This window comes from Ascaphus truei (assembly GCF_040206685.1).
Source record: "Ascaphus truei isolate aAscTru1 chromosome 16 unlocalized genomic scaffold, aAscTru1.hap1 SUPER_16_unloc_1, whole genome shotgun sequence".
NCBI lineage: Eukaryota > Metazoa > Chordata > Amphibia > Anura > Ascaphidae > Ascaphus > Ascaphus truei.
This window is the reverse complement of record NW_027453855.1, coordinates 354,266-378,389: the sequence shown is the minus strand read 5'-3', so window position 1 is coordinate 378,389 and position 24,124 is coordinate 354,266. Positions and strand designations below refer to the sequence as shown.

The 24,124-nt window shown below is 48.9% G+C and overlaps 1 protein-coding gene across 3 annotated transcripts in view; it reads right to left on the bottom strand.

Moving 5' to 3' along the window:
- TAF1 (TATA-box binding protein associated factor 1) overlaps positions 1-24,124 on the bottom strand; it is a 57,477-nt gene that overhangs the window by 4,974 nt on the left and 28,379 nt on the right. For 2 of the 3 annotated variants that reach the window (XM_075580851.1, XM_075580849.1), the window contains exons 11-36: positions 23,816-23,943; positions 23,548-23,655; positions 23,280-23,453; positions 22,906-23,079; positions 22,645-22,749; positions 22,365-22,565; positions 22,083-22,224; positions 21,822-21,952; positions 21,664-21,744; positions 21,439-21,588; positions 21,143-21,265; positions 20,680-20,855; positions 19,389-19,630; positions 19,065-19,257; positions 18,781-18,946; positions 18,461-18,672; positions 14,385-14,493; positions 13,286-13,384; positions 12,173-12,350; positions 11,973-12,040; positions 11,529-11,651; positions 10,124-10,216; positions 9,881-9,963; positions 8,207-8,282; positions 2,937-3,053; positions 2,112-2,231 (exon numbers count right to left, since the gene is read on the bottom strand). In XM_075580851.1, the coding sequence (XP_075436966.1) occupies positions 2,112-2,231; positions 2,937-3,053; positions 8,207-8,282; positions 9,881-9,963; positions 10,124-10,216; positions 11,529-11,651; positions 11,973-12,040; positions 12,173-12,350; positions 13,286-13,384; positions 14,385-14,493; positions 18,461-18,672; positions 18,781-18,946; positions 19,065-19,257; positions 19,389-19,630; positions 20,680-20,855; positions 21,143-21,265; positions 21,439-21,588; positions 21,664-21,744; positions 21,822-21,952; positions 22,083-22,224; positions 22,365-22,565; positions 22,645-22,749; positions 22,906-23,079; positions 23,280-23,453; positions 23,548-23,655; positions 23,816-23,943 (3,572 nt within the window). Of the gene's footprint in view, positions 1-2,111; positions 2,232-2,936; positions 3,054-8,206; positions 8,283-9,878; positions 9,964-10,123; positions 10,217-11,528; positions 11,652-11,972; positions 12,041-12,172; positions 12,351-13,285; positions 13,385-14,384; positions 14,494-18,460; positions 18,673-18,780; positions 18,947-19,064; positions 19,258-19,388; positions 19,631-20,679; positions 20,856-21,142; positions 21,266-21,438; positions 21,589-21,663; positions 21,745-21,821; positions 21,953-22,082; positions 22,225-22,364; positions 22,566-22,644; positions 22,750-22,905; positions 23,080-23,279; positions 23,454-23,547; positions 23,656-23,815; positions 23,944-24,124 lie in introns of all 3 variants that reach the window. The other variant, XM_075580850.1, reaches the window with a different exon arrangement.

Genomic DNA, 24,124 nt, shown 5'->3' with positions numbered 1-24,124 from the left:
CCTGCTCAGAGTACCCGGTGACCCCACGCATCACTCCCGCTCAGAGTACCCGGTGACCCCACGCATTACTCCCGCTCAGAGTACCCGGTGACCCCACGCATTACTCCCGCTCAGAGTACCCGGTGACCCCACGCATCACTCCCGCTCAGAGTACCCGGTGACCCCACGCATCACTCCCGCTCAGAGTACCCGGTGACCCCACGCATCACTCCCGCTCAGAGTACCCGGTGACCCCACGCATCACTCCCGCTCAGAGTACCCGGTGACCCCACGCATCACTCCCGCTCAGAGTACCCGGTGACCCCACGCATCACTCCCGCTCAGAGTACCCGGTGACCCCACGCATCACTCCCGCTCAGAGTACCCGGTGACCCCACGCATCACTCCCGCTCAGAGTACCCGGTGACCCCACGCATCACTCCCGCTCAGAGTACCCGGTGACCCCACGCATCACTCCCGCTCAGAGTACCCGGTGACCCCACGCATCACTCCCGCTCAGAGTACCCGGTGACCCCACGCATTACTCCTGCTCAGAGTACCCGGTGACCACACGCATTACTCCTGCTCAGAGTACCCGGTGACCCCACGCATCACTCCCGCTCAGAGTACCCGGTGACCCCACGCATCACTCCCGCTCAGAGTACCCGGTGACCCCACGCATCACTCCCGCTCAGAGTACCCGGTGACCCCACGCATTACTCCTGCTCAGAGTACCCAGTGACCCCACGCATTACTCCTGCTCAGAGTACCCGGTGACCCCACGCATCACTCCCGCTCAGAGTACCCAGTGACCCCACGCATCACTCCTGCTCAGAGTACCCGGTGACCACACGCATCACTCCCGCTCAGAGTACCCGGTGACCCCACGCATCACTCCCGCTCAGAGTACCCGGTGACCCCACGCATTACTCCCGCTCAGAGTACCCGGTGACCCCACGCATCACTCCCGCTCAGAGTACCCGGTGACCCCACGCATTACTCCCGCTCAGAGTACCCGGTGACCCCACGCATCACTCCCGCTCAGAGTACCCGGTGACCCCACGCATCACTCCCGCTCAGAGTACCCGGTGACCCCACGCATCACTCCTGCTCAGAGTACCCGGTGACCCCACGCATTACTCCCGCTCAGAGTACCCGGTGACCCCACGCATTACTCCCGCTCAGAGTACCCGGTGACCCCACGCATTACTCCCGCTCAGAGTACCCGGTGACCCCACGCATTACTCCCGCTCAGAGTACCCGGTGACCTCACGCATTACTCCCGCTCAGAGTACCCGGTGACCCCACGCATTACTCCCGCTCAGAGTACCCGGTGACCCCACGCATTACTCCCGCTCAGAGTACCCGGTGACCCCACGCATTACTCCTGCTCAGAGTACCCGGTGACCCCACGCATTACTCCCGCTCAGAGTACCCGGTGACCCCACGCATTACTCCCGCTCAGAGTACCCGGTGACCCCACGCATTACTCCTGCTCAGAGTACCCGGTGATCCCACATGTTACTCCTGCCCAGACAGTACCCGGTGATCCCACATGTTACTCCTGCTCAGAGTACCCGGTGACCCCACATGTTACTCCTGCCCAGACAGTACCCGGTGACCCCACGCATTACTCCTGCTCAGAGTACCCAGTGATCCCACATGTTACTCCTGCTCAGAGTACCCAGTGATCCCACATGTTACTCCTGCTCAGAGTACCCAGTGATCCCACATGTTACTCCTGCCCAGACAGTACCCGGTGAACCCACATGTTACTCCTGCTCAGACAGTACCCGGTGATCCCACGCATTACTCCTGCCCAGACAGTACCCGGTGACCCCACATGTTACTCCGGCCCAGACAGTACCCGGTGATCCCACATGTTACTCCTGCCCAGACAGTACCCGGTGAACCCACATGTTACTCCTGCCCAGACAGTACCCAGTGATCCCACATGTTACTCCTGCCCAGACAGTACCCGGTGATCCCACATGTTACTCCTGCTCGGAGACTAACCAGTGATCCCACATGTTACTCCTGCTCAGAGTACCCGGTGATCCCACGCATGATCTCACGAGTTACTCCTATCTTCCCCACCTCCACCGTTCAATGAAAGTAAAGATCAGTTTTACCAGGACCCTTTTCTCCAGCATGGCTGCGGCTGTTTCAGAAGCAGATAAGTTGCTTTCATCCTGGTACAAAGAGGCCTCCCGAGACACGCTGAGAGAGGTGTTTGTGTCATAGAAGTCAGGCTGCATTGCAAAAATAGGGTGGAATTAAACCCAGATAGATGAGGTAGATGACCAAACATGATATGTCTAACCTGATGGTTGTAAATCCCTAACAAGACCCATTGTCAAAGTCGATAAAGAACAAGATTAAGAACTGATGGTGTAGGGATTCCTCTCCCCATTGTGGGCTGTAAGGTACTTATTGTATGATATTTCCCTGGATTCTAATGTCTATTGTTAAAGAGCGCTGCATACTTTACTTACCAGCCCTTTCATCCCCTGTACCCAATTTTCCAACTTTAACAGTCCATGAAATGTCTGAATTTACTGTATAACCTCTGTTCATTTAATGAAACCATCTATTGTTATAACTCTGTTCCCAGGACATACTTGAAAACAAGAGGTAACTACATGTATTACTTCCTAGTAAAACATTTTCTAAATAAAATACATTGTTGCCACTCTATAAATAATAATACACGTAGGAGATCTAGGTATAATCTTACAAAGATGAGTGAGTTCTGACGGTCAGCCAGCAGGAACTTGGATTGTAAGCTCTCACGACGAGCAGGGCCCTCATTACCTCTTTGCATCGGTTTGTGCATGTTTGTCCCTATTTGTATGTAACGGTTTATGTAATTATCACATTTCTGTACCGCGCTGCGGAATATGTTGGTGCTTTACAAATAAACCATAACAACAACATGATGATTTCACTAAACAAACCTGAGGAGTGTACGGTCCAGGAGTCATTGGATCCAGGCTCTCCAGGTCGGCCTCCTCCAGGGCCGCTTCTTTGGCAGTGGAAATGTCTTTTTCTAGTTGTGTCAGATGCTCATCGTACTAACAAAGAGAAAGGGTTAGGCTTAGAGACACATTCAGCACTAGGATAGTGTCCCGTTCAGTGTCACCGTATGTATGTCTGTATGTCTTTATTTATATAGCGCTATTAATGTACATGGCGCCTCACGGCAGTAATACGTGACAATCATATAGATAACAAATAATATAAATAACACATAAAGGAGAAAAGTGCTTCAGACATAAAAGTAACATTTAGGAAGAGGAGTCCCTGCTCCAAAGAGCTTACAATCTAATTGGTTGGTACGAAGGATGTACAGAGACAGTAGGAGGGAGTTCTGGTAAGCGCGTCTGCAGGGGGCCAAGGTTTATGTATGCAGTGTAAAACTATCACTCATAAAGCTACTCATATGCTTCCTTAAGCAGGTGGGTCTTAAAGGTGGATAGAGAGGGTGCTAGTCGGGTACTGAGGGGAAGGGCATTCCAGAGGTGCGGGGCAGTCAGTGAAAAAGGTTTAAGGCGGGAGAGGGCTTTAAAAATAAAAGTGGTAGAGAGAAAATATCCTTGAGCAGAACGCAAGAGTCGTATGGTGCATAGCGAGAATTAGGGCTGAGATGTAAGGAGGGGCAGAAGAGTGTAAAGCTTTAAAAGTGAGGAGGAGAATTGAGTGTGTGATACGGGATTTGATAGGAAGCCAGGAGAGGGATTTCAGCAGGGGAGACGCTGAGACAGATCTAGGAAAGAGTAGAGTGATTCTGGCAGCAGCATTTAGGATAGATTGTAGGGGAGACAGGTGAGAGGCAGGAAGGCCGGACAGCAGGAGGTTACAGTAATCGAGACAGGAGAGAACGAGGGCCTGAGTCAGAGTTTTTGCAGTCAAGCAACAGAAGAAAGGGCGTATCTTTGTAATACTTCGCAGGAAAAATTGACAGTGTCACCGTTGATGAGGATGAAAAGAGAAATTACATCAAGTTCAACCCATGCTAAATTTAGACAAATACTTTATCTTATAAACATACTTCCAGTATATTGATCCAAAGGCGGCAAACAAAAAACCCCAGTCACACATTATATAATGATATCTCATACGGGGGAAAATAAATTCCTTCCTGACTCCAAGAATTGGCAATCAGATTTCTCCCTGGATCAACATTCTTCCCATGTTTACTAATTTGGTATATCCCTGTATACCTTTGCTTTCTAAAAAGATGTCCAACCTTTTTTTGAAGATATCTATTGTATCTGCCATCACAGTCTCCATGGGTAATGAATGCCACACTGTAACTGCCCTTACTGTAAAGAACCCTTTCCTTTGTTGCTGGTGAAATCTCCTTTCCTCCAACCTTAAGGGATGACAACTTGTCGTTTGTACTGCCCTTGGGAGGAATAGTTATTTTGAAAGCTGCTTGTATTGTCCCTGAATATATTTGTATATAGTTATCATATCCCCTCTTAGGTTTCTAACATTTAAATTAGAAAAGAGGCGTCAGTTTAGTATATTAAAATGTATAAATGAGAACTTATAATCAAGACCATTGAATGAGAATAGGTTTCAAGATTTAGAATTCAAATATAATCAAAAGTGATGAAAAGCAGTTAAGGGTTAATGCATAAGAGATGTTGGAGGTTGGCTTAGGGATAGAATTTCAGGTCTAGTCTAACGTGTTAGAAACGACGAGGAGAAAGAGAGTGTAGTTAGTGATTAATAAATACAGTTGTATTTTGGTTCAGCTCTCTTTCTTTGCAAGAAACATCTAAGTAACACGTGAGTGACAAAAGGTTTCTCTCTCTCTCTTTGTTCTATCATTACCATCTGAGAGAAAGAGCACGTTATCATCATTGATTGAACTCCCATCTGTAAGTAATGCAATAAGAATAAACAATAACTTTTCTGAACAACAATTGTCTGTACTGTAGTATTGGAATCTTTATGAAGAATAAGGAATTATTCTAACAGTAAACAAATCTAATTTAGCCAGCCTCTCCTCATAAATCAGATTTCCCATCCCCTTCATTAATTTGGTGGCTTTGCACATTTACTAGTTCAATTATATCTTTTTTTATGTAGTGGTGCCCAAAACAAATGAGACTACAGGACATTTGTCATCTACTAACACCCAACGGTTGTATATATCACATCTGTATGGTACTAGTTATACCGTACCGAGACTTTAATATCAGGCGTCGATTAAATTCTTTTTGGTTTTGCCCAAAACTATACTCCATATTCAAGGTGTGGTCTTACCAATGCTTTATAGAGGAGCATAATTATGTTTACTTCCCATCCATCCATTCCCCGTTTCATGCAAGATAAGATCTTGTTTGCCTTTGCAGCTACTACCTGACATTGGGCACTATCTACGGGCACTCCAAAATCCTTCTCCATCAAGGATTTATCTAATCTTTTACCAATTAATCTATAATTTGCTTGTATATTCTTGCTTCCCATAACCTTACATTTATCTGTATTAAAGCTGCAGTTCAGTCAATATCCTGCATGTGTGTTTTTTTAATAAATCAGTTCTGTAGTAAGAAAAAATACTTTTAGCATTTTCTGTTTTTAAAAAAACAACATTGAAAGACCAATTTTCTTGTATTCTATTTTAACAGCCATTTACTAAGGCACTGCCCCTTCATGTCCTGTCACAAGCCCTGGCACACCCCGTTGTCAGCCCTGCCCTCCCCTCCCTCTAGCACATGTCAGTGCAGGAGTGCTCATGAATATTCATGAGCTTCCACTGACTGACAAGCAGAATATAAACAAATCCCAGCTTTTAATATGTCACCAAATTTCGACCTATCAATACATGGAGAACGAATTGACTGGCAGCTATACAGTTCTATAGGTAATTAGAGATTGCCCACATGAAACTATTAAAGTAAAAAAATAAATGTAAAAAAAAAAAAAAAAGACTGAACTGCAGCTTTAAACCTCATCTGCCATTTACCTGCCCACGTTTCCAGTCTCTCCAAGTCCTTCTGGAGAGAAATTACATCCTGCTCTGATTCTATTACCTTACACAATTTAGTATCAGCAAAGATGGAGACTTTGCTCTCAAGGTCATTAATAAACAAGTTAAAAAGCATTGGTCCCAGTACCGATCCCTGAGGTACTCCACTCACGACTTTAACACAACCTGAAAATGTTTCATTTATGACAACTCTCTGATGTCTGTCATTCAACCAGTTTTCAATCCAGGTGCAAATATTTTTACTGAGTCCAATTTTCTTTATTTTGTACACTAACCTCTTGGGTGGAACGTATCAAAAGTCTTTGCAAAATCTAAGTAGACCACATCAACTGCATTACCCTGGTCTAAATTCCTACTTACCACCTCAAAGAAACTAATAAGGTTAGTTTGGCATGATCTATCCTTAATAATAATAGCATGTTCTTGTGTAGCGCTGCTAGTTATACGTAGCGCTTTAGAGACATTTTGCAGGCACAGGTCCCTGCCCCATGGAGCTTACAATCTATTGGGGGGTTTTTTGTGCCTGAGGCACAGGGAGATTAAAGTGACTTGCCCAAGTTCACAAGGAGCCGACACCGAGAATTGAACCAGGCTCCCCTGCTTCAAACTCAGTGCCAGTCAGTGTATTTTACTCACTGAGCCAGTCCTCTCTTTCATAAATCCATGCTGACTAGTACTAATAATTTAGTTTTCCATTAGGTATTCCTCAATATTATCCCTTACTAAACCTTCAAGTAGCTTCCCCACTATTGATGTGAGGCTTACAGGTCTGTGATTCCCCGGTTGTGATCTAGCTACCTTTTTTAATATAGGCACCACATCTGCTTTACGCCGATCTTGTGGTACTGAGCCTGTGGAAATGGAGTCCTTGAATATTAAATGTAATGGTTTGGCTATTACTGAACTTAACTCCTTAAGAACTCTTGGATGTATGCTATCGGGGCCAGGTGTCTTATTTACTTTAATTTTATCAAGCTACCTATACACTTCCTCAGTTAATCAATTATTCGTTAATATAGAGGTTGAAATAATATGGGATGAAGAGAAAGGGTGAGTTTATAGTGGCGTAGTGCTTGCTGATGCGCGCTGAGGCGCGCTGAGGATATATTCAGAGACCCATTATATGTTTTGGTGCCATTCTGAGTGAAAGCTTCCGCTTGCTTGCTCACGCTTGCTGAACCTCGCTCAGCTTCCAGCTACAGGCAAATCTGTGTTTCTGTGCTTGCTGGAGAGGTGTGGTCACGTGACCGCACAGCCTCCAATCAGAGCGCAGCACAGAAATTATCTTACACCCGAGAGCGGCCATTGTTCCCTGTGTGCTGTGCTGTGTGTGTGCAGTGTATGCAGTGAGTGTGTGCTGTGAAAGTGCTGTGTGCTGGTGCGAGTGTGTGTAGTGAGTGTGTGTAGTGAGTGTGTGTAGTGAGTGTGTGTAGTGAGTGTATGCAGTGAGTGTGTGCAGTGTGCGTGCGTGCTGTGAGAGTGCTGTGTGCTGGTGCTGTGTGTGCTGTGCGTGTATGCAGTGAGTGTGTGGTGTATGCACCGAGTGTGTGCTGTCAGAGTGCTGTGAGTGTGTGTAGTGAGTGTGCAGTGTATGCAGTGAGTGTGTGCTGTGAGAGTGCTGTGTGTGTGTGTAGTGAGTGTGTGCTGTGTGTGTGCAGTGTGTGTGCAGTGTATGCAGTGAGTGTGTGCTGTGAGCTGGTGCTGAGTGTGTGTAGTGAGTGTAGTGAGTGTGTGCAGTGTGCTGTGTGTAGTGAGTGTGTGCAGTGAGTGTGTGCAGTGTACAAATTTTTTTTTGACATTATTATGTTTCTTTAATTCGGGGTCTATATATATATATATATATATATATATATATATATATATATATATATATATATATATATATATCCATGGATATAGGGGATATATATTAAATGAGATATATATATATTTTATTTATATATATATATATATGATATATATTTTGGATATATCAATATATATCCTATATATATCATACATATATACATATCATACATACATATCCATCACACAGATCCCTGTCCCGCCTCCCGCCCCGCCTACCAGAGCACACGCTCTGTCTGATGGGCAAGAACATGTAAAGCGAGAGGTGAGCATCAGCAAGCATCAGCGCTGGAGAGCACAGCCACTCTCCGCTATAAACTCAGCCTCAGGGTTAGAGACACGTTCGGTTGTTTGGAAAGCTGTATGATCTGTGCTCACCTCAGCCAGAGTCTGGTGACAAATGCTGACGATCTCCTGAGCCGTTTTACTGTATTGACTCTCAGCTCCTGTGTCAATAATAAAATAGCACAAAACACAGCAGTATATAATCAGAAACACACATACAGCAGCATATAACCAGCCCAGGCTTTAAGCCAATATAATATGGGCCTTAAACATTACGCTGGACCTAGCACAGTGGCAGGCGGTGGAACCAAGAGACAGGAAGGGAGGGAAGAGCAGACAGAGCAAGCCAGGCAGACAGGGAGGGGAGAGCAGCAAGAGCTAGCCAGGCAGGGGAGAGCAGCAAGAGCTAGCCAGGCAGGGGAGAGCAGCAAGAGCTAGCCAGGCAGGCAGGAAGGGGAGAGCAGCAAGAGCTAGCCATACAGGCAGGGGAGAGCAGCAAGAGCTAGCCAGGCAGGCAAGGGAGAGCAGCAAGAGCTAGCCAGGCAGGCAGGAAGGGGAGAGCAGCAAGAGCTAGCCAGGCAGGCAGGGGAGAGCAGCAAGAGCTAGCCAGGCAGGCAGGAAGGGGAGAGCAGCAAGAGCTAGCCAGGCAGGAAGGGGAGAGCAGCAAGAGCTAGCCAGGCAGGCAGGAAGGGGAGAGCAGCAAGAGCTAGCCAGGCAGGCAGGAAGGGGAGAGCAGCAAGAGCTAGCCAGACAGACAGGAAGGGGAGAGCAGCAAGAGCTAGCCAGGCAGGCAGGAAGGGGAGAGCAGCAAGAGCTAGCCAGGCAGGCAGGAAGGGGAGAGCAGCAAGAGCTAGCCAGACAGGCAGGGGAGAGCAGCAAGAGCTAGCCAGGCAGGCAGGAAGGGGAGAGCAGCAAGAGCTAGCCAGGCAGGGGAGAGCAGCAAGAGCTAGCCAGGCAGGCAGGGGAGAGCAGCAAGAGCTAGCCAGGCAGGCAGGCAAAAAGGGGAGAGCAGCAAGAGCTAGCCAGACATGCAGGCAGGGGGGAGAGCAGCAAGAGCTAGCCAGGCAGGGATTGGATAGCAGCAATAGCCAGGGAGGGAGGGGAGAGCAGCAAGAGCTAGCCAGGCAGGGGAGAGCAGCAAGAGCTAGCCAGGCAGGGGAGAGCAGCAAGAGCTAGCCAGGCAGGGGAGAGCAGCAAGAGCTAGCCAGGCAGGGGAGAGCAGCAAGAGCTAGCCAGGCAGGGGAGAGCAGCAAGAGCCAGACAGGGAGGGAAGAGCAGACAGAGCTAGCCAGGCAGGCAGGCAGGAGAGAGCAGCAAGAGCCAGGCAGGCAGGGGGGAGAGCATCAAGAGCTAGCCAGGCAGGGGAGAGCAGCAAGAGCTAGCCAGGCCGGCAGGGAGGGGAGAGCAGCAAGAGCTAGCCAGGCAGGCAGGCAGGGGAGAGCAGAGGGAGCTAGCCAGACAGGCAGGGGAGAGCAGCAAGGGCTAGCCAGACAGGCAGGGAGAGGAGAGCAGCAAGAGCTAGCCAGGCAGGGAGGGGAGATCAGAGGGAGCTAGCCAGACAGGCAGGGGAGAGCAGCAAGAGCTAGCCAGACAGGCAGGGAGAGGAGAGCAGCAAGAGCTAGCCAGGCAGGGAGGGGAGAGCAGAGGGAGCTAGCCAGACAGGCAGGGAGAGGAGAGCAGCAAGAGAAATCCAGGTAGGAATAGGAAGCAATAGACAGCCAGGCAGGAAGGGGAGAGCAGCACGTTTAGCGTCTGCCCTACTCACCATTGTACCTTACACTGTTTGTAAGAATCAAGTCAACATCAGCCAGGAAGTTCTCACGATTCTGATACTTGTGTTTGGAAATATTCTGCAGATTCATAAAACACAATGGTATTGAGCCTAAATTTAAACGCCTACTCTTTATTTTGATTTCCTGTACATTTTACTATATTTATTTTTTAAGTCTGCTCTTGGCAATGTAATGCAGTGTGCCAAGAACTGCCAACATGTGATTTAAATCTACTTACCTGGCGTATCGTCTCCAGGTCCATGGGATTCACAATCACTTTATAATAATCCGGAACAAACTTTTTGTTCACAGGGTGGTGAAATGGCCAGGACTGCAGAAGCAAGAGACAGGTGTATGAGCACGATCTGGCAAACCACTCAAAGCCCATATCCCTTTAATAGATATTCCCTTAGTGCAAACTTCCCATAAGAATGGAAGATCACTCCTATTACATTTAGAGGTACAAAAGATGAGAAGAGAAGAAAGCGCACACTTCCTGGTGCAAATAAAGTTTTACTAGGTTAAAATCACAGAAAAAAATCCATGAACAATACACTCACAAACATCCGGTCAGTTTAGGCAGTTTGTGGTAATCCACAGATGCGTGCTGGAGTTGTGCAGGGTTGTCTTTGCGTGGGGATACTATGCCAGCTGCTACAGCGCATGTTTCGAGGCCACCCTACATGATGAAGAGGCCACGCCTCGAAACATGTAGGGTGACTTGTATGGTGCAAGGAGGATCGTGACTGTGAGAGTACTGCAGCGCTGAACTTCGTGAGGGAGAAGACAGGGAGCGGGCTGACTTTGTTAGACCGGGCTGTGGTGAGATCATCCCTGAAGTGCCGCGCTGTTGCGACGCCCTACGGAGGAGGGGGAGCTTGAGGAGATCACGTGGTGACGCAGTCTGAAGCCGTCACGTGACACGGAAGGGCACTCCAACCCTGGGGGGGGCGGAAGAAGGCAGCGGATGCGCTGTAGCAGCTGGCATAGTATCCCCACGCAAAGACAACCCTGCACAACTCCAGCACGCATCTGTGGATTACCACAAACTGCCTAAACTGACCGGATGTTTGTGAGTGTATTGTTCATGGATTTTTTCTGTGATTTTAACCTAGTAAAACTTTATTTGCACCAGGAAGTGTGCGCTTTCTTCTCTTCTCATCCTGTGCAGTTATCACTGAAGTACTGGGTTAGTACTTCCATCTGAGAAAGCAGCGCCCTCCTGGATTTTTTCAGCAGTCTGGACTGTTTTTGGACTCAAATTTCAAATGATTGGACTCTAAGGTTGTATTTGAACTACTTTGGGGTCAATCAGGGGACATATTTACACTCTTTTGGTTTGTTATTGAGCGCCTGTAGCTGAACCTTATATAGTATTTAGACACTGATAATTGTGATTGTGGAACTGATCAGCAAGTCTTCCCTACATTTAGAGGTACACCAGATCTGCAAACCAAAAGGGTTCAGCAACCAAAAGGCTTCAGCATAAGCATATCACAGATTTAATAAGTAAAAAAAGGAATATTACAGTAAAAAAAACACGGCTGCACATTCAAGGATTTGGTCCATTTATGAACTACATTAACCTTTATATTAGAAATTAAACAAGCACATACACTGAGACACGAGAGACCCTTACTCACATCCGGCACAGCCATCATCTTCTGAGTCACTATATTGTCCAAGATAAAAGAGAAGGCAACCTGGTCATCGTCATCCAGCAAAGGGTTAATAGCTTTCTCCAGCCGGGCCAACTTGTCCTCTTTCTGAAATACCAAATCAAAAGTACATTTTACAAGTGTCTCACATGCTCCGTCTGCCCAACGCCCTATGAGAAGCATGTGTGTGTGCCACAATGCTGGCATGTTGCACTATTGTGTCTGCTCTGCTGTCGTGTTGATCAGTTGTGCGTGTTGCACGGTTCTGTGTGTATGCACCACTGTCGTGCTACACAGCTGTCATGTTGCACGGTTGTGTGAGTGTGTCTGCTCCGCTGTTGTGTTACACAGCTGTGCGTGTCTGCACCGCTGTCGTGTTGCACGGTTTGTCTTTTGATCAGCTGGGCCAAAACATTGTAAGCTCCTCACCTCTCTTAGTTTCTCATCGCACAAGTCCAACATCGACTGAGAAATCTGGGTCAGCAAATGCTTCGGTCCTAAAAAAAGGTCAGAAAATGTTATGGTGACAAACGGTTCCAGCAGCAGGAAGTTAACAAGAACCCCATATTATACCCTTACTGTCCCCTCATTCATCTCACTGCAGCAGTTACACAATACACTGCTTTTACCATTGTACAAAATGCTGTTCTTCACAATCAGCTCCACCTGCTCACGGAACTCCTCACGGGATGGGTACATTCGCTTACGCACATTCTCCCGCAAAGTCTGGAGGTCCATCGGATTTGTCACAATCTTGTAATAATCTTTCACTACTTTTGCATTAACTGGGCTGTGAAACGGATCGGTCTGGGAAGAGAGCAGAATGTTCCTTACAGAGAAAAGCAGCAGCTATCCCAATAAACCAACAAGTGTGTTTGCCAACACTACTTCCAAGCCCTTTATTTCAAATCAGAAAAGTAGACGGACCATGTTGGCCCATGTTCACTCCCAATTAAGCGATTACTATACCAAGAGGCACTAACTGGGTGGGTGGGAGGGAGGCACTAACTTTTGGGAGGGAGGCACTAACTGGGTGGGTGGGTGGGAGGGAGGCAGTAACTGTGGGTGGGTGGGTGGGTGGGTGGGAGGGAGGGAGGGGGTGGCGGGTGGAGGTGAGGCGGTGGTGCGGCTGCAGGTGAGCGGCTGTGGCAGGTCAGGACGGTATGGGTGCACGGTGTGTGGCTCTCACGCGGTGTGAGGAGGCGGTGAGGGCGTGTGTAGCCGTGTTGCTGACGTCACCCCACCCTGCAGGCCAATCACAGCGTGTGCACAAAGTCACACACAACCAAACTTTCAAACACACACACACACACACACACACACACACACACACACACACACACACACACACACACACACACACACACACACACACACACACACACACACACACACACACACACACACACACACACACACACACACACACACACCCTGTTCACTTATGTAACTATTTGTAATCATATATCTGTCATCATAACTTTGTGCCCAGGACATACTTGAAAACGAGAGGTAACTCTCAATGTATTACTTCCTGGTAAAACATTTTATAAATAAATATATACATAAATGGTAATGACTTATGTTAGTACACATACCCAAGTAGCACTGAATGAACCACATAGTGGGACCTGTCATTGCATTCATAGGGCAATGAATGTACTGAAGATACTGCATGCGTGAATCTGTGAATACAGAGGGACAATATACACCCACAGGAATAAAAAAGTGTGGTGTCTTACATTCGCCATGTCTCTCATTTCGTTAATTATTGACTCCAGGATAGATGAGAGGGTCACCATAGGATCTGTTCTTCTGCGATGGATTGACTTGTGGGGGCGCTGAAAATAGCAAAAATATACAAATATGCATTTAAAAATATGTAAACTGACAAATCATTTGTTGTATGTAAATGAGGCAATTAAGGATTTGGAAGAGGTTTACTGAATTAGACGGCTGCAGTAAAACTAAGACTGTACTGTATATTGGCACAAAGTACCAGAGAAGAGTGAATAACGCTTTATCTTGGCACAAACAGGAAAAGGGTGAAAAGTACTCAATTGTTTAAAGACAGGGACCCGGTGTGACTGAAAGTCAGATAGAAAGCCTAGTAACTTTCTACCTTCAAACTATATCTTGACAACGTTGAGACATTAGGGGGTCTGGCATAACAACATAACAGCATTTAGGATGAAGCCATTTTGTGTGAATATTTCAATCCGCCATCTTGTCTTGTCTTTGTGAGTCTAATTTCTGTGTTTCATTTCTGTATAAACAAATGTGTGAAGCAGAGAATGGAATTTTTTCGCTCCTAGCTAAATTTATTGACTCTTCCTCATCCAATCAGCTTCAAATTAAAAGAGTAAACAGGCTAAAGGTTATGAGAACCCATGAGATAAACTTAGATTCTTGCAGTAGAACAAATTCTCATAACATATTGCTAGGTAACAGAATAGGCACATCCCATTTAACCCCAGAATGGTTTTTAGCTGACAGGTAGTTATACAATATTATTATGTATTACAAAATGAGGTAATGTTTAGTGACGTGCAAGCCCCCCCATAAAGGGGTGGAGCTTTAGGATTTAGGGTATAAATATATGGCATACATTTTTATTGTGGGGAGAGCTTTTGTTTTGAAGCTGTCTCCGTTGTGCACTTGACTTGAATAAATTCACGTGTTATTCTGTTTTCAAAATAACCTCAGACTGTGTTTCTTATTTACGCTTTTCACAATCTGTACACACAAATCCACATACATGTATTCAATGTACATTTTTATACACACATACAATTAATAGCTAAGGAGAGCATGACATGCTTAACAAGAAAACAGACTTACGTTTAAGTAGTCGCAGTGCACCGTGCTCCCTACTCGACGCTTCTTCTTTGGGGGCAGTTGCTGTTTAGGAAATTTTAGGACCAAAGATTTCCTACGAACCTCATCAGCGCTAGAGATGGATACAGGATAGACATCAAATTACAGGTTCTCATCCAAATCACTTTACATTAACATGCAGGCGCGCTACCCAACATTTCCCCAAACCCGCAGGCTCCAATCATTCTCATTGGAAGAAACCCAGGATTTACTTTCTGTTCTGTCTTCTGCCGGCCCACCGTGGCAGCACCTCTCTCTGCCGGCCCACCGTGGCAGCACATCTCTCTGCCGGCCAACCGTGGCAGCACCTCTCTCTGCCGGCCCACCGTGGCAGCACATCTCTCTGCCGGCCAACCGTGGCAGCACATATCTCTGCCGGCCCACCGTGGCAGAACATCTCTCTGCCGGCCCACCGTGGCAGCACATCTCTCTGCCGGCCCACCGTGGCAGCACATCTCTCTGCCGGCCCACCGTGGCAGCACATCTCTCTGCCGGCCCACCGTGGCAGCACATCTCTCTGCCGGCCAACCGTGGCAGCACATCTCTCTGCCGGCCAACCGTGGCAGCACATCTCTCTGCCGGCCAACCGTGGCAGCACATCTCTCTGCCGGCCCACCGTGGCAGCACATCTCTCTGCCGGCCAACCGTGGCAGCACATCTCTCTGCCGGCCCACCGTGGCAGCACATCTCTCTGCCGGCCCACCGTGGCAGCACATCTCTCTGCCGGCCCACCGTGGCAGCACATCTCTCTGCCGGCCAACCGTGGCAGCACATCTCTCTGCCGGCCAACCGTGGCAGCACATCTCTCTGCCGGCCAACCGTGGCAGCACATCTCTCTGCCGGCCCACCGTGGCAGCACATCTCTCTGCCGGCCCACCGTGGCAGCACATCTCTCTGCCGGCCAACCGTGGCAGCACATCTCTCTGCCGGCCCACCGTGGCAGCACATCTCTCTGCCGGCCCAACGTGGCAGCACATCTCTCTGCCGGCCAACCGTGGCAGCACATCTCTCTGCCGGCCCACCGTGGCAGCACATCTCTCTGCCGGCCAACCGTGGCAGCACATCTCTCTGCCGGCCAACCGTGGCAGCACATCTCTCTGCCGGCCAACCGTGGCAGCACATCTCTCTGCCGGCCAACCGTGGCAGCACATCTCTCTGCCGGCCCACCGTGGCAGCACATCTCTCTGCCGGCCCACCGTGGCAGCACATCTCTCTGCCGGCCCACCGTGGCAGCACATCTCTCTGCCGGCCAACCGTGGCAGCACACGTACATCTCTGCCAGCCCTCCACGGCAGCACACCTATATCTCTCCAGCCCTCCACGGCAGCACACGTACATCTCTGCCTGCCCCCCACAGCAGCACACCTACATCTCTGCCAGCCCCCCACGGCAGCACACCTACATCTCTGCCTGCCCTCCACGGCAGCACACCTACATCTCTCCAGCCCTCCACGGCAGCACACCTACATCTCTGCCTGCCCCCCACGGCAGCACACCTACATCTCTGCCTGCCCCCCACGGCAGCACACCTACATCTCTCCAGCCCTCCACGGCAGCACACCTACATCTCTGCCTGCCCCCCACGGCAGCACACCTACATCTCTGCCAGCCCTCCACGGCAGCACACCTATATCTCTCCAGCCCTCCACGGCAGCACACCTACATCTCTGCCTGCCCCCCACGGCAGCACACCTACATCTCTGCCTGCCCCACACAGCAGCACACCTACATCTCTGCCTGCCCTCCACGGTAGCACACCTACATCTCTGCCTGCCCCCCACGGCAGCACACCTACATCTCTGCCAGCCCTCCACGGCAGCACACCTACATCTCTGCCAGCCCTCCACGGCAGCACACCTATATCTCTCCAGCCCCCCACGGCAGCACACCTACATCTCTGCCAGCCCTCCACGGTAGCACACCTACATCTCTGCCTGCCCCACACAGCAGCACACCTACATCTCTGCCTGCCCCCCACGGCAGCACACCTACATCTCTGCCTGCCCCACACAGCAGCACACCTACATCTCTGCCTGCCCCCCACGGCAGCACACCTACATCTCTGCCTGCCCCCCACGGCAGCACACCTACATCTCTGCCTGCCCCCCACGGCAGCACACCTACATCTCTGCCTGCCCCCCACGGCAGCACACCTACATCTCTGCCTGCCCCCCACGGCAGCACACCTACATCTCTGCCTGCCCCCCACGGCAGCACACCTACATCTCTCCAGCCCCCCACGGCAGCACACCTACATCTCTGCCAGCCCCCCACGGCAGCACACCTATATCTCTCCAGCCCTCCACGGCAGCACACCTACATCTCTGCCTGCCCTCCACGGCAGCACACCTACATCTCTGCCTGCCCCCCACGGCAGCACACCTACATCTCTGCCTGCCCCCCACGGCAGCACACCTACATCTCTGCCTGCCCCCCACGGCAGCACACCTACATCTCTGCCAGCCCTCCACGGCAGCACACCTACATCTCTGCCAGCCCTCCACGGCAGCACACCTACATCTCTCCAGCCCTCCACGGCAGCACACCTACATCTCTGCCTGCCCTCCACGGCAGCACACCTACATCTCTGCCTGCCCCCCACGGCAGCACACCTACATCTCTGCCAGCCCTCCACGGCAGCACACCTATATCTCTCCAGCCCCCCACGGCAGCACACCTACATCTCTGCCTGCCCCCCACGGCAGCACACCTACATCTCTGCCAGCCCTCCACGGCAGCACACCTACATCTCTCCAGCCCTCCACGGCAGCACACCTACATCTCTGCCTGCCCCCCACGGCAGCACACCTACATCTCTGCCTGCCCACCATGGCAGCACACCTACATCTCTGCCAGCCCCCCACGGCAGCACACCTACATCTCTGCCTGCCCCCCACGGCAGCACACCTACATCTCTGCCTGCCCCCCACGGCAGCACACCTACATCTCTGCCTGCCCCCCACGGCAGCACACCTACATCTCTGCCTGCCCCCCACGGCAGCACACCTACATCTCTGCCTGCCCTCCACGGCAGCACACCTACATCTCTGCCTGCCCTCCACGGCAGCACACCTACATCTCTGCCTGCCCTCCACGGCAGCACACCTACATCTCTGCCTGCCCCCCACGGCAGCACACCTACATCTCTGCCTGCCCCCCACGGCAGCACACCTACATCTCTGCCTGCCCCCCACGGCAGCACACCTACATCTCTGCCTGCCCTCCACGGCAGCACCCTTACAGGAGATGCCTATTAGTCTGACTGTTAAAGCTCAGACGAATACTTCCTGTGCAGGACCCGGGCTGCATTTAATAAAACTATTATTAGAGACTGAAACTGAAGCTTTTCCTTGTGCAGGTTTTACTCACAGACTGTGTAATACCATGCAGCCTGTGGGAAACAAATTACAGTTTATTAATCCTGGGGACAAATATACCTCAGAGAAGGCAGAAGTCCCCTATAGAACCAACGCGTTGTTTTTATCACTTCATCACAAATTATAACATAAATCATTGCATTTGACATAATACATCACATTAGGAAACCCAAGAGTATTTGTGTCAGGACACAGGGGTAGGCTAGGCTTTAAATCAGAGACAAATGACATCTGTCATGTTTAAGGGACACTTGAAATATATACTTCATGTAGAATGTTTATTATGGTATTACTTAGAGTAACGCCAGCTCACACATTAAATGCCAACACATATACTAACCAACACTGATCAGTATACTGCTGCGGCCAGCTTCAATCTTACAAATGCCCGTAATTGTCCGGGGCTTTTTTTGGCTGGCGCCGAACTTGGCCGCGCTCAGCCGCATCTTCCCCTCCCCTCGCGACCCCCTGGCTGCTTGGCTGCTCCGCCTCTGCTTCGGCAGTTTTGCGCGTCTTCCCCTCCCCTCGCGACCCCCTGGCTGCCTCTGCTCCGCTCTTCCCGCATATCCCCTCCATTCCCCTGTCCCCTTACCCGGGGATGCCGGCGGAACGTGCGCTCGGCGCCACTGTATCCCGGTATGTGTAGCCTGCTCCAGCTCTCACCTCTCAATCAACTGCTTCCCTAGGACAATTTTAGTCCCTTCCACTTTGATCAGCTCCTCATTGTCATTATGTATAACCGTTTTCTCTAGCTCCTCTTCCTGCTCCTCAGTCATAGCCACAGGGTTGGACGGTGGAGCGTTGGTTTGGTAATAAAGTGGGCAGAACTTGTTAGTTCTCATGTGCCCAATTGCTCCACATGCTCCGCATTTTAGCTGTAATAAATAAATGAATCACATTTAGTATAGAAGCAGAAAGCTCTTCAAGTCACGAGAAGTCCCTCAGACCTTGGCTCATCCTGAATCCCAATAAATCAATACTACCTTCAGATCTGGACGTTCCTTCATTTTCTTGGGTTTTTTCTCAGGAGGACCCCTCAGCTTCTCTTTTTCTTGATTGCGCTTCAGTCTACGGAGCTGTTCCTGGATCCTCCGCCGTTCTTTCCTCATCTCCTCACGATGTTGTTCATCAAAGAGCGCAAACTTACGACTTAAACACAAAATATGTTCAGATCAGGCAGTGTTTCCCCTTTTTCTGTTATGTTTTCCCCTTTGTATTAGTCCCCCCCACCCTAATCTCACCATCACTTGAAGCATGGCAGACTCACATAAACTCATCGTCCTTGGTAGTGCGGATTCGACTGTAGGCATCAATAACGGCTGGTTTGCGCACAGTCTCACATCGCACATATTCCTTTCCATCTTCATCTCTGAACGTGCGGTAGATTTTCAGTCGGCGTCCGCTGGCCGCAGAATTCAAACTCGTCACAGAAGCCGTATCATCATCCTTGTGAGATCCCCCTGAAGCAGCAGACCTTATAGCTAACAAAATGTGAATCTACAATCCTCCCACCTCCCCCCCCCCCACCTCTTCTCTGCAGTTCAGATCATAAAACATCACATGGAGACATTGAATTGATGTGGATACTCACACAGTCCCTTTCTATCTTTCTTGTCCTTCCTGCTTCTCTCCTTATCATTCCCACAATCTTCTCCCATCAACATTCTTTGAAGCTCCTTCCTTTCCTGCTCTTCTCGCTCTCGAGACAGCTGGGAGCTGGTTTTCTTGTTCTGCAGCATGTTCTCAATGTTTTTCCCCATTTCTTCAAAGTCACTGTCTTCCGCTGAGCTGCTGTCCGTGTCTGTGGACAAAACTTCTGAAGATTCCAAAACCCTGCAGCAAATAATGACAGAAAAGTTGAATATAACAACTACTGCTTAGCAAAAATGTGAAAGACATTTAGCAATATTGGAATGTAAGATTCCTAGACAAGTCAAGTACAGTAAGTGTTCCCAATGCATTCGGTTCTGTGGTGTTCCCAATGCATTCGGTTCTGTGGTGTTCCCAATGCATTCGGTTCTGTGGTGTTCCCAATGCATTCGGTTCTGTGGTGTTCCCAATGCATTCGGTTCTGTGGTGTTCCCAATGCATTCGGTTCTGTGGTGTTCCCAATGCATTCGGTTCTGTGGTGTGCCCAATGCATTCGGTTCTGTGGTGTTCCCAATGCATTCGGTTCTGTGGTGTTCCCAATGCATCCGGTTCTGTGGTGTGCCCAATGCATTCGGTTCTGTGGTGTTCCCAATGCATTCGGTTCTGTGGTGTTCCCAATGCATTCGGTTCTGTGGTGTTCCCAATGCATTCGGTTCTGTGGTGTGCCCAATGCATTCGGTTCTGTGGTGTGCCCAATGCATTCGGTTCTGTGGTGTTCCCAATGCATTCGGTTCTGTGGTGTGCCCAATGCATTCGGTTCTGTGGTGTGCCCAATGCATTCGGTTCTGTGGTGTTCCCAATGCATTCGGTTCTGTGGTGTTCCCAATGCATTCGGTTCTGTGGTGTGCCCAATGCATTCGGTTCTGTGGTGTTCCCAATGCATTCGGTTCTGTGGTGTTCCCAATGCATTCGGTTCTGTGGTGTGCCCAATGCATTCGGTTCTGTGGTGTGCCCAATGCATTCGGTTCTGTGGTGTGCCCAATGCATTCGGTTCTGTGGTGTGCCCAATGCATTCGGTTCTGTGGTGTTCCCAATGCATTCGGTTCTGTGGTGTTCCCAATGCATTCGGTTCTGTGGTGTGCCCAATGCATTCGGTTCTGTGGTGTGCCCAATGCATTCGGTTCTGTGGTGTGCCCAATGCATTCGGTTCTGTGGTGTGCCCAATGCATTCGGTTCTGTGGTGTGCCCAATGCATTCGGTTCTGTGGAGAGGCACTTTCACTAGCAACATACTTGTTCTGAAGATCAAAGATACGCTGACATTCCTCTTTGTATCTCTCCTGATGCTCTGCCACCGAGAAGCGGGACCCTCTGGCAAATTTACTCATCGGGCCCTCACCCGAACGCGCCTGCTCCGTGGACATGGTGCGCACTACATCAATCACCTCCCAGCGGGACAACTTCTTGATCTGGAAAACAAATAAAGTGTTTCAGATTTCTCATGTACTATGGGCAGCATCAAGAATAGAGACGGAAAATATGAAAGCAGAAATAATTAATCTATAAGGGTAAGGATAAGGGTATAAGGTAATGTACTGGATGGTAAAAAGTCTCCTCCTCAGCCTCCTCCAAATAAGAAAGCCAACATCTCTGATCCTACAGAGACCTACAAGGGGATTCCTGCTTATATTATTAACTTTTCTGTAACCCGTCACTTCAAATGATATTTGGTATATAAAAGTGTTCTGCTTCTCACCTCTTCCTCTGGAACTCCAAACTTGCGCAGCAGCTGTTTGGCATTTTTAAGGGAGAGTCTGCGCAGATCTGCATCTGTTCCAGTCACCGTTTTTTTCACCGGCTGAGGTTCTTTATCATCTTGCTGATAAGAACAGGCAGACTTTACTTAATTACACAAACTACCATATTTCTACTATGGAATGTGTTACAAATATCGTCAGCTGAAGGTCTACAGGTGTGCACATGTAATTCCACTTCCTAACAGTCTGACTTCCTGCGAGCCCAGAAGCCTCCCCATCCCAAGGACTCGCTTACCTTTTGTTGAGTTGGTTTGTTAGGAATCTTAACATAGGAAAAGCCTTCTCCGCAACCGGTGGGGTCGGCAACTCCAGTCACCTCTAGGAGGCACTTCCCTTTCATGGCAGCAATAAAAGCTCGCGTGGTGTTCCAAGGGGCAGTGCGCACCTGAGAGAAAGAGGGATCATGAATAATAACAACCCCCAACCCCCGGAATCCCCTTCCTCATCTCTCACTTCTCACCTCATCGTCTATCTTCATTTGGAAATCTTCCTCGTTCTCTTCTTCAGGAGCAAAAAAAGATTTTTCTCCATACCCAGCATCCTATGAGCAACCAGAGACATTATGATACACGTCACCCATTTATCTAGATTTGTGTACTCTTAAGATGAATGACCTGCCTTCAGTCGTTGCTCTGCTGAAATCATGCTATAATATGCACAGCATTGCTCAGGAGACACCATTGCACGAATCTCCTCTTCAGTTGGTAAACGGAAATCTGGCTTCAACACCCACCAGTTAGAGTCCATTCCTGGAACACAGGGAGATCAAGAATATTGCCAATTCTAAAAGCTGCAGTCAGCATTTCACTCAACTATAGACACCTAAAAATTACCATGAATTTCCAATACTATGACACGTTTTCCCTTGAACTTGGTTACCTGTCCGTTTAAAATCAGCACAGAGCTTAAGTCTCTTTCTAATGCTGCTCTCAGAGTGGGAAGGAAAAGCTTTCTTGATGTCCTCCATGCGAATCCTACGGGGTCTGTCTTTGCTCTTCCAGAAGAGGCGATATATAAAAACCTGAAAAAGAAAATAATAATCAGAGAGATTAATTCATCAAAAGATCTGTGTACTTTTGGCAAGATAAGCAAGGCTCTGTGGATAGGTATTACCAAGAAAATGATCCATGATATGTAACTGTACATATTGAGAGTGCTCACCTGCAGGAAGTCACGGATATGTGTGTTTGCACGTTTGGAGTTGGGACCAGGCACTTCAAACAGGGGGCACTGCTGCCCAACCACAAAAATGTCCACCAAGTCACGTATGTAATAGCCCTGCCGTGTACGGATAATTAGGAAGTCTGTCTCAGCCATTTTGTGCAGGTAGATTGGAGACCTGAACAGATTATTTTCAAAGGCCTAGGAGGGAAAAAAAAAAAGTAATGCATATAAACAGATCCGGAGTGGAAGTGCCAAGCTCCTTCAGTCATCTCCTTACCTGCAGCAACTGACCCGGGTGCAGGGATCCCAGGAAAGGCGATGTGTGACAATACACGGTTTCTCCATATTTGCAGTCAGGTGCGCCTGGGTCTTTCCCGGGTTTCTACAGATGAAATAAACCAAGTAAAACTAGAATCTTGCTCAGCCACAGGGATCAGCTCCTCCCGCCATGCTGAAACCGCGGTCATTATTTGCTCCCCTCCAACAATACTACACCAATTTCAAGAACAACATAAGTAAATCGTGCGGAAATTCTCACCCTTTTGTAATAGTTCTTAATCTTTGTTGCCATTCCAACCTGCATCATTAAGGGGGCATTCTCTTCACTGTATTCAGCCAGAATGAGATCACCATCTTTGCCAGTAAGATCTTGTGAAGTGCGCATAAAGAACATCTCTCCTCCACCAGACGCCTGGCGCTCCTGCTCTCTCATCTGATGCACAAAAAGAACAGCCACTCAGAGAGCACACAAAGAAGAGTCAGCACGCCGGCCAGTCAGCACGCCGGCCAGTCAGCACGCCGGCCAGTCAGCACGCCGGCCAGTCAGCACGCCGGCCAGTCAGCACGCCGGCCAGTCAGCACGCCGGCCAGTCAGCACGCCGGCCAGTCAGCACGCCGGCCAGTCACAATCACCTTTGCCTTCTTCTTGATGTGTTTTAGCAGCGGTTGCACAGAGTGAGGTCCAGGCTGGGACAGAGCCCCAAAGGAGTATTTTTTCCAAGGAGGTCGGTGGAACTGTCTGAGCTTCATGGGACCCATGTGAGTTGGAAAAAATGGCTGCCTGAGCTCCACGGCCGGGATAGAGTGCTGCCAGGGAAAGAGGATAACAGATTCAAAGATTAGAAGCAGGCGGTCCTTAGACTCTGACTTCTCGCCTCCACTTCCAAGTCAGTCAGGTTACCTGAATGATGTTTCCTCCAAATGTTCCTCGCAACCCCTGCTGCTTGGGATAGTAAAACTCATCATTGGATAAGTTCCATGGATCCTTCACCTCTGGCTGAGACATGTTCTGTACATAAAACATAGCAGGAAATGTAATTACATATGTATATTGCATGTTAAGAACATATCAAATAAAACATGCTCTACAAAATTATCCATTTGGACACCACAGAGAACAAGAAGACGACATACAGCACCAGAACCCGTAACTACCAATTCTCGCTCACCTGCTGGGGCTCTTCCTTAATCACCCCAGTTTTTCCTAACAATATTCGACTTTTCTTTAAGGACGACTCTTTTTTGCTTTCCTTAGAGGGAGAACTGGATGTAGTCTCTTCTTTCTCATCTGGAATTTCTGTTAATGAAATCACATACAAGATAAAAGCTTCTGTGTCTTAACTAAACAATTTTAATATTTCATAGACCAAAACAGCAGAGACCCAGCTGTACTGTTTATTTCTCTATTACCTCTTAAATTATCTGACATTCTCTCATAGCAAAAACTAAAATCATATTACCATCTCACATCAGTCACT